Source organism: Procambarus clarkii, chromosome 63 (genome assembly GCF_040958095.1).
Source record: "Procambarus clarkii isolate CNS0578487 chromosome 63, FALCON_Pclarkii_2.0, whole genome shotgun sequence".
NCBI lineage: Eukaryota > Metazoa > Arthropoda > Malacostraca > Decapoda > Cambaridae > Procambarus > Procambarus clarkii.
Window position 1 is genome coordinate 27,785,229 of NC_091212.1, and position 10,000 is coordinate 27,795,228.

At 50.3% G+C, this 10,000-nt stretch overlaps 1 protein-coding gene across 1 annotated transcript in view; it reads left to right on the plus strand.

Moving 5' to 3' along the window:
- LOC123752495 (uncharacterized PPE family protein PPE12-like) overlaps positions 1-10,000 on the plus strand; it is a 31,706-nt gene that overhangs the window by 21,106 nt on the left and 600 nt on the right. Inside the window, exon 2 of the mRNA XM_069308948.1 lies at positions 9,766-10,000. This exon is cut by the window's right edge and continues 600 nt beyond it. Within this exon, the coding sequence (XP_069165049.1) occupies positions 9,766-10,000 (235 nt within the window). The remainder of the gene's footprint in view (positions 1-9,765) is intronic.

Genomic DNA, 10,000 nt, shown 5'->3' on the forward strand with positions numbered 1-10,000 from the left:
GATGCTATGTTACAAAGTTCTTTCGCTCCAGATATTCCACTAGCTTTCTTCGCACAATCTTCTCCATCAGCTTACATAGTATGCAGGTTAGGGACACTGGCCTGTAGTTTAGTGCCTCCTGTCTATCCCCTTTCTTGTATATCGGGACTACGTTAGCTGCTTTCCAAATTTCTGGCAGTTCCCCTGTTGCCAGTGATTTGTTATACACTATGGAGAGTGGCAGGCACAGTTCTTCTGCTCCTTCCTTTAGTATCCAAGGGGAGATTCCATCTGGGCCTATAGCCTTTGTCACATCCAACTCTAGTAAACACTTCCTTACTTCCCCGCTGGTAATCTCACTCTTCCAGTGGTTCCTGGTTAGCTATTCCCTCTCTTATCTCTGGGATTTCTCCTTGCTCTAAGGTGAAGACCTCCTGGAATTTCTTATTCAGTTCCTCACACACTTCCTTGTCGTTTGTAGTGAATCCTTCTTCCCCTATTCTTAATTTCATAACCTGTTCCTTTACTGTTGTTTTTCTCCTGATGTGGCTATGCAACAATTTAGGCTGAGTCTTTGCCTGCTTGCAATGTCATTTTCGTATTGTCTTTCTGCCTCTCTTCTCATCCTGACATATTCATTCCTGGCATTCTGATATCTTTCTCTGCTCTCAAGTGTTCTGTTATTCCTTTAGTTTCTCCATGCCCTTTTACTTTGCTGCTTAGCTAGCCTACATCTCTGATTAAACCATGGGTTTCTCATCTTCATTTCACTGTTTCCTTTTGGACTGGGACAAACTTGTTTGCTGCGTCCTTGCACTTCTGCGTGATGTAATCCATCATATCTTGGGCCGTCTTTCCTCTGATCTCTGTTTCCCATGATATATCTGTTTCCCTTTCGGTATGCTAACCTTTTGTTTTTGGTATCTCTCCTCGAGTTCAATAACCCTTCTTCAATCAAGTACTCAAACACCAGTACACTGTGGTCGCTCATTCCTACTGGGGCATCAAAACCGATTTCTCTTATGTCGGAGTCGTTCAGAGTGAAGACTAGGTCGAGTCTCGCTGGTTCGTCATTTCCTCTCATCCTTGTGGGTTCTCCGACATGCTGGGTTAAAAAGTTTCTAGTCACCACCTCCAATAGTTTGGCTCTCCACGTATCCTTGCCTCCATGCGGTTCCTTCTTCTCCCAGTCAATCCTTCCATGATTGAAGTCCCCCATTATGAGCAGGTGGGATCTATTTCTACAGGCAGCAGAGGCTGCCCTCTCAATTATAGTGTTAACTGCCATGTTGTTGTTTTCATACTCTTGACTGGGTCTTCTGTCATTTGGTGGAGGGTTATATATTACTGCTACTACTATTCTTGGTCCTCCCATTGTTATGGTGCCTGCTATGTAGGCTCTGAAACCCTCACAGCTCGGGATAGCCATCTCCTTAAAATTCCATTCCTTTCTCATGAGTAGGGCCACTCCACCTCCTCCCCTACCTTCCCTCTCTTTCCTTATTACTGTGTACTCCTGGGGAAACACGGCATTCGTTATGATTCCAGAGAGTTTTGTTTCAGTGAGTCCAATTACATCTGGGTTCACTTCTTGTACCCTTTCCCTTAGTTCACTTGCCATGCGTGTGATCCCATCTATGTTCGAGTACATTACCCTGAAACTGACTCTTCTGCTTCTCCTCTGGGAGGGGGACCTGTGGGATCTAAGGTGAACGGGAGCTGGGAGGATCTGGTACGGGGAGACTGGTGGAGGAGGCAGGGCTTGGGGGTGGGGGGGGAGGAGGGTAAGGGGGTAGGTGGGTGGGAGGGGAGGGTAGGAGGGTGGGTGAGAGGGGGAGGGTAGGGGGGGAGAGTGAAAGAGGGAAGGTTGGGTGGATGAGAGGGGGAGGGTTAGGGGAGCATTGGGGGAGGAGAGGCTTGGGGGGATGGGGGAGAAGGGGGGGGTTTGGGGGGGGGGGGCAGAAAAGGTTGGAGGGCTTGGGGGGAAAGGGAAGGCTGAGGTGGGTGAGGAAGAGGGGAGGGTTTTGGGGGAGTGGTGGAGAGGGGAAGGCTTAGGTGGGGTGGGGGAGAGTGGGGGGCTTAGGGGAGCGGGGGAAAACGGAGGGCTTGGGGGTGGGAGAGACGGGAGGGCTTGGGGGATGGGGGAGAAGGGAGGTCCTGGGGGGAGGGATGAGTGGGAGGGTGGGGGTGAGTGGGAGGAGGGGGGTGAGTGGGAGGACGGGGGGTGGGTGGGGGTAGGGTGCCTTAGGTGGGTACTTAGTGGGGGGCTGACAGGGGTTGGGGCAGGTTGGGTGTCTGTTGGGTAGAATGTGGGGGTGGTGCCCCACTCCCTGTGGCTATTGCACTGTTTGAGGAGGATTCCCCACTCCCCTCCCGGGTTGTAGGGATCGGGGTTGTGGCTCTCTGATTCCTTTCTCTCTCCCAAGCTGCCTGCTTTCTTTATTCCCTTGTCATATCCCTCTGCAGGAATAATTTTTTGAACGTCTGTACATTTGCTAGACCGCTTTTCCTTGCTAACAGTTCCTCTTTCGTGATTTCACTCATGAATACCACGTTTATCATCCGGTCTCTGTCCTTGTTGTACTTTCCAAGCCTGAAAACCCTTTCAACATTTTGTTAATTTCCATCCATCCTTACCTCTTTAAGGATCTCGGTAACTATGTTTTTGTCCTTGTTCCTTTGGGCTGGTCCCTGTTTACTCTTTAATGCCTGCTACTACTACTGCTCTTTTTCTCTCTATCAGCCGGCTAGTATATCTAGCTGCTTCCTGAAAGAAAGCCACTTCCATGGCAACTTCCCTAACTGCAGACCTAGCTTCAGGGCTCTTTTTAAGCATTTCAGCAAATGAGAGCTATGTTGTGGAGGTCCCCTCCACAGTAGCATTCCCATCTCCCTGAGGTACGGGTTGTGTCTGATATTGCAGAGGAGTCTCCTTCAGGCATCTTATCTCCTCCTTTGCTGCTCTTAGTTCATCCTGCAGGTTGGCTAATGTCTCCCTCATTACCCACAGTCCTTCACTGAATTCATCCCGCATTTGCTGGAATACTCCCTTCATCCAGGCTTCCTGTTCCACCCCTTCCTCTGAGTTTGTTCCCAGCCGTGATTGTCATCCTGCGTTTGTCACCCCGAGTTCGTGCCCCTTCCATGTTTACCCTATGTGAGAGAGAGAGAGAGAGAGAGAGAGAGAGAGAGAGAGAGAGAGAGAGAGAGAGAGAGAGAGAGAGAGAGAGAGAGAGAGAGAGAGAGAGAGAGAGAGAAAGAAAGAGAGAGAGAGATAGAGAGAGGGAGAGTGAGAGAGAGAGAGAGAGAGAGAGAGAGAGAGAGAGAGAGAGAGAGAGAGAGAGAGAGAGAGAGAGAGAGAGAGAGAGAGAGAGAGAGAGAGAGAGAGAGAGAGAGAGAGAGAGAGAGAGAGAAAGAGAGAGAGAGATAGAGAGAGGGAGAGTGAGAGAGAGAGAGAGAGAGAGAGAGAGAGAGAGAGAGAGAGAGAGAGAGAGAGAGAGAGAGAGAGAGAGAGAGAGAGAGAGAGAGAATTCGTAATTCTGTGGCGCGGGTTTCCGCATGAGGCAGAAACAAATGGGCAAAAGTTTCTTTCACCCTGAATGCCCCTGTTACCTAGCAGTAAATAGGTACCTGGGAGTTAGTCAGCTGTCACGGGCTGCTTCCTGGGGGTGGAGGCCTGGTCGAGGACCGGGCCGCGGGGACACTAAAGCCCCGAAATCATCTCAAGATAACCTCAAGGTGTGTGGGGCGGATTAGAGTGGGAGGGTTATGGGAGGGTGTGGACCATATGGTTGGGAGGCTGTGTGTGTACTGTTGCCTGTTGGTGCTACGATAGGAGGGGTGGGGGTGAGAGAAGGGGGTGGGGGTGAGAGAAGGGGGTGGGGGTGAGAAGGGGGTGTGGGTGAGAGAAGGGGGTGGGGGTGAGAGAAGGGGGTGGGGGTGAGAGAAGGGGGTGGGGGTGAGAGAAGGGGGTGGGGGTGAGAGAAGGGGGTGGGGGGGGGGGGGGTGTTGTCTCGTGTAGGGCGGAGTTTTTTTTCACACTTGGGTGCCACAAACTAGTCCCCACGTGAGCCGAATATTTCCTTTGAGGTTCGTTTCCGTTTGTTAACTTATATCCAGGACTAACTATTAAAAAGCAATAGCACTGTACACCGTTTGACTGACTGACTTTGTGAGTTGTCAGTGTTGGACCATCAGTGTTAGACGCTCAGTGTTGGACCCTCTGTGTTGGACGCTCTGTGTTGGACGCTCAGTGTTGGACGCTCTGTGTTGGACGCTCAGTGTTGGACGCTCTCTGTTGGACCCTCAGTGTTGTACGCTCAGTGTTGGACCCCTCAGTGTTGTACGCTCAGTGTTGGACCCCTCAGTGTTGGACACTCAATGTTGGACCCTCAGTGTTGTACGCTCAGTGTTGGACCCCTCAGTGTTGGACACTCAATGTTGGACCCTCAGTGTTGTACGCTCAGTGTTGGACCCCTCAGTGTTGGACACTCAATGTTGGACCCTCAGTGTTGTACGCTAAGTGTTGGACCCCTCAGTGTTGGACACTCAATGTTGGACGCTCAGTGTTGGACGCTCTGTATTGGACCCCTCAGTGTTGTACGCTCAGTGTTGGACGCTCTGTATTGGACCCTCAGTGTTGGATGCTCTGTATTGGACGCTCAGTGTTGGACCCTCAGTGTTGTACGCTCTGTGTTGGACCCTCAGTGTTGTACACTCAGTGTTGGACCCTCAGTGTGGGACCCTCAGTGTTGGACGCTCAGTGTTGGACCCTCAGTGTTGGACGCTCAGTGTGGGACCCTCAATGTTGTACGCTCAGTGTTGGATATGGAATAATGCCTATAACACAGTATTAATAATGATTTAAACAATTCCAATAATTATAATTTGAACGTCACTAATAATAATAGCCTAATATAATATTAAATCTACTATTGATAATAATATTCTATAAAATCAACATTATCATTATGAATAAGTAAGATTTAATATCTGTTGTCATTTAAAATATTATTGTAGGTTAGATAATAATTAAACAAATCTCAGCTGTTAGAAACATTCAGACTTAGAGGGTTGACTGCCTCACAAAATAGGTTAATCTGACGAACCTCTCAACTTCGCGGTTACTATAGACAGTTGATCGAATCAGAGAATTAAGCTGAGAAACTGTAACTCTTGTGAAATTAAATCAATGCAGATTAAACTTTCTGGTTAAGACGATGAAAATCATGTAGAAAATGTGGATTATGGTAACGAGAGTCAGAAAATCCAGTTCTATAATATATTTATATATATAATAGAACTGAATTTTGGATTAGGATTAGGATTTGGATTTGGATTAGGCTATAAAATAATAATTACAATGAGGATTAGGCATGTTCATCCGAACTTGAAGGGGTGGATACGACTAATTATCCGATGTCGAAGTATATATGACTTAGTTATCCAGACTGGGAAGTAGATATGACATGTTATCCGATAATGAAGATAAAGATTGACTAGTCCGTGACTAGAAAACGGTCGCGTGTCATGTCCCATTTTCTTTGTGTTGTCAAGGTTGCGTTGCTTCTGCAATATATATGATTTCCGGCAGCACTCTCACGTAGTCTCACGTTATCCAGACTTGTCTAGTTCCCGCTGGTCTGCACGTGTTGCACGTGTTGTGAGCTGGTCTGCACGTGTTGTGAGCTGGTCTGCAGGTGTTGTACGTGTTGTGAGCTGGTCTGCAGGTGTTGTACGTGTTGTGAGCTGGTCTGCACGTGTTGTGAGCTGGTCTGCAGGTGTTGTGAGCTGGTCTGCAGGTGTTACACGTGTTGTGAGCTGGTCTGCAGGTGTTGTGAGCTGGTCTGCAGGTGTTACACGTGTTGTGAGCTGGTCTGCACGTGTTGTGAGCTGGTCTGCAGGTGTTGTGAGCTGGTCTGCAGGTGTTACACGTGTTGTGAGCTGGTCTGCAGGTGTTGTGAGCTGGTCTGCAGGTGTTGCACGTGTTGTGAGCTGGTCTGCAGGTGTTGTGAGCTGGTCTGCAGGTGTTACACGTGTTGTGAGCTGGTCTGCACGTGTTGTGAGCTGGTCTGCAGGTGTTACACGTGTTGTGAGCTGGTCTGCACGTGTTGTGAGCTGGTCTGCAGGTGTTACACGTGTTGTGAGCTGGTCTGTACGTGTTGTGAGCTGGTCTGCAGGTGTTGCACGTGTTGTGAGCTGGTCTGCACGTGTTGTACGTGTTGTGAGCTGGTCTGCACGTGTTGTACGTGTTGTGAGCTGGTCTGCAGGTGTTGTGAGCTGGTCTGCAGGTGTTGCACGTGTTGTGAGCTGGTCTGCAGGTGTTGTGAGCTGGTCTGCAGGTGTTGCACGTGTTGTGAGCTGGTCTGCAGGTGTTGTGAGCTGGTCTGCAGGTGTTACACGTGTTGTGAGCTGGTCTGCACGTGTTGTGAGCTAGTCTGCAGGTGTTACACGTGTTGTGAGCTGGTCTGCACGTGTTGTGAGCTGGTCTGCAGGTGTTACACGTGTTGTGAGCTGGTCTGCACGTGTTGTGAGCTGGTCTGCAGGTGTTGCACGTGTTGTGAGCTGGTCTGCACGTGTTGTACGTGTTGTGAGCTGGTCTGCACGTGTTGTACGTGTTGTGAGCTGGTCTGCAGGTGTTGTGAGCTGGTCTGCAGGTGTTGCACGTGTTGTGAGCTGGTCTGCAGGTGTTGTGAGCTGGTCTGCAGGTGTTGTGAGCTGGTCTGCAGGTGTTGCACGTGTTGTGAGCTGGTCTGCAGGTGTTGTGAGCTGGTCTGCAGGTGTTGTGAGCTGGTCTGCAGGTGTTGCACGTGTTGTGAGCTGGTCTGCAGGTGTTGTGAGCTGGTCTGCAGGTGTTGTGAGCTGGTCTGCACGTGTTGTACGTGTTGTGAGCTGGTCTGCACGTGTTGTGAGCTGGTCTGCACGTGTTGTACGTGTTGTGAGCTGGTCTGCACGTGTTGTGAGCTGGTCTGCAGGTGTTGCACGTGTTGTGAGCTGGTCTGCAGGTGTTGTGAGCTGGTCTGCAGGTGTTGTGAGCTGGTCTGCAGGTGTTGCACGTGTTGTGAGCTGGTCTGCAGGTGTTACACGTGTTGTGAGCTGGTCTGCAGGTGTTGCACGTGTTGTGAGCTGGTCTGCAGGTGTTGCACGTGTTGTGAGCTGGTCTGCAGGTGTTGCACGTGTTGTGAGCTGGTCTGCAGGTGTTGTGAGCTGGTCTGCAGGTGTTACACGTGTTGTGAGCTGGTCTGCAGGTGTTACACGTGTTGTGAGCTGGTCTGCAGGTGTTGTGAGCTGGTCTGCAGGTGTTACACGTGTTGTGAGCTGGTCTGCAGGTGTTACACGTGTTGTGAGCTGGTCTGCAGGTGTTACACGTGTTGTGAGCTGGTCTGCACGTGTTGTGAGCTGGTCTGCAGGTGTTACACGTGTTGTGAGCTGGTCTGCAGGTGTTGCACGTGTTGTGAGCTGGTCTGCAGGTGTTACACGTGTTGTGAGCTGGTATGCAGGTGTTACACGTGTTGTGAGCTGGTCTGCAGGTGTTACACGTGTTGTGAGCTGGTCTGCAGGTGTTACACGTGTTGTGAGCTGGTCTGCAGGTGTTGCACGTGTTGTGAGCTGGTCTGCAGGTGTTACACGTGTTGTGAGCTGGTCTGCAGGTGTTACACGTGTTGTGAGCTGGTCTGCAGGTGTTGCACGTGTTGTGAGCTGGTCTGCACGTGTTGTGAGCTGGTCTGCAGGTGTTGCACGTGTTGTGAGCTGGTCTGCAGGTGTTGCACGTGTTGTGAGCTGGTCTGCACGTGTTGTGAGCTGGTCTGCAGGTGTTACACGTGTTGTGAGCTGGTCTGCAGGTGTTGCACGTGTTGTGAGCTGGTCTGCAGGTGTTGCACGTGTTGTGAGCTGGTCTGCAGGTGTTGCACGTGTTGTGAGCTGGTCTGCAGGTGTTACACGTGTTGTGAGCTGGTATGCAGGTGTTACACGTGTTGTGAGCTGGTCTGCAGGTGTTACACGTGTTGTGAGCTGGTCTGCAGGTGTTACACGTGTTGTGAGCTGGTCTGCAGGTGTTGCACGTGTTGTGAGCTGGTCTGCAGGTGTTACACGTGTTGTGAGCTGGTCTGCAGGTGTTACACGTGTTGTGAGCTGGTCTGCAGGTGTTGCACGTGTTGTGAGCTGGTCTGCACGTGTTGTGAGCTGGTCTGCAGGTGTTGCACGTGTTGTGAGCTGGTCTGCAGGTGTTGCACGTGTTGTGAGCTGGTCTGCACGTGTTGTGAGCTGGTCTGCAGGTGTTACACGTGTTGTGAGCTGGTCTGCAGGTGTTGCACGTGTTGTGAGCTGGTCTGCAGGTGTTGCACGTGTTGTGAGCTGGTCTGCAGGTGTTGCACGTGTTGTGAGCTGGTCTGCAGGTGTTGTGAGCTGGTCTGCAGGTGTTGCACGTGTTGTGAGCTGGTCTGCAGGTGTTGCACGTGTTGTGAGCTGGTCTGCAGGTGTTGTGAGCTGGTCTGCAGGTGTTGCACGTGTTGTGAGCTGGTCTGCAGGTGTTGCACGTGTTGTGAGCTGGTCTGCAGGTGTTGTGAGCTGGTCTGCAGGTGTTGCACGTGTTGTGAGCCGGTCTGCAGGTGTTACACGTGTTGTGAGCTGGTCTGCAGGCGTTGCACGTGTTGTGAGCTGGTCTGCAGGTGTTGCACGTGTTGTGAGCTGGTCTGTAGGTGTTGCACGTGTTGTGAGCTGGTCTGCAGGTGTTGTGAGCTGGTCTGCAGGTGTTGCACGTGTTGTGAGCTGGTCTGCAGGTGTTACACGTGTTGTGAGCTGGTCTGCCGGTGTTGCACATGTTGTGAGCTGGTCTGCAGGTGTTACACGTGTTGTGAGCTGGTCTGCAGGTGTTACACGTGTTGTGAGCTGGTCTGCAGGTGTTACACGTGTTGTGAGCTGGTCTGCAGGTGTTACACGTGTTGTGAGCTGGTCTGCAGGTGTTACACGTGTTATGAGCTGGTCTGCCGGTGTTACACGTGTTGTGAGCTGGTCTGCAGGTGTTACACGTGTTGTGAGCTGGTCTGCAGGTGTTACACGTGTTGTGAGCTGGTCTGATGACTTTAGCCTAATCCAACCCAACCCAATTGTAACCTAACCTAGTATGACCTGCAGTACAGCACCTTCGTTCTCGATTCACAATCGGGATACCAGGTTCAATCCCCAGGCGGGACAGAAACGGTTGGGCACGTTTCTTTTCACCTCATGCCTCTGTTCAAACAGGTACCTGGGAGTTAGCCAACTGCCGTGGGGTTGCATCCTGCGTTAGGTCAGTATTTAGATCTAATATACAGGCTTCCTGTATATACACAGGCTTCCTGTCCCCGATAAAAATGATTATACAAAGACTTTAGCAATTAGAAAACGAGCTCTGAACAAAAGGGCTGACTCGTCTATTCCTTAAAAATTACTCGTCAGAAAAATCTTACGTTGTTTCAGTTTTATGATTATTTAGCTTCATGTGCTTAGTATTTTACCCCCACTGGGGTAAACTCCCCAGTGGGGGTAAAATATCCCCACTGGGGTAAAATCCCCAGTGGGGGTAAAATACCCCCACTGGGGTAAAATCCCCAGTGGGGGTAAAATACCCCCACTGGGGTAAAATCCCGTAGCAATTGTCTAGTGCAAATGATTAATTTCTTAGATACAACAAAGCATTTCATTAGAACCCGGAAGGCATCTGATTAGAATAATACTACGATACAGGACGCACCGGGTACAGGCAGTATCTGACTGAGGTGTAGATATAGATAAGTGCAACACTGGCAGCTACAATACTGACATATACAACACTGGCAGCTACAATACTGACAAATACAACACTGGCAGCTACAATACTGATAAATACAACACTGGCAGCTACAACACTGACATATACAACACTGGCAGCTACAACACTGACATATACAACACTGGCAGTCACAACACTGACAAATACAACACTGACAGCCACAACACTGACAAATACAACACTGGCAGCTACAACACTGACATATACAACACT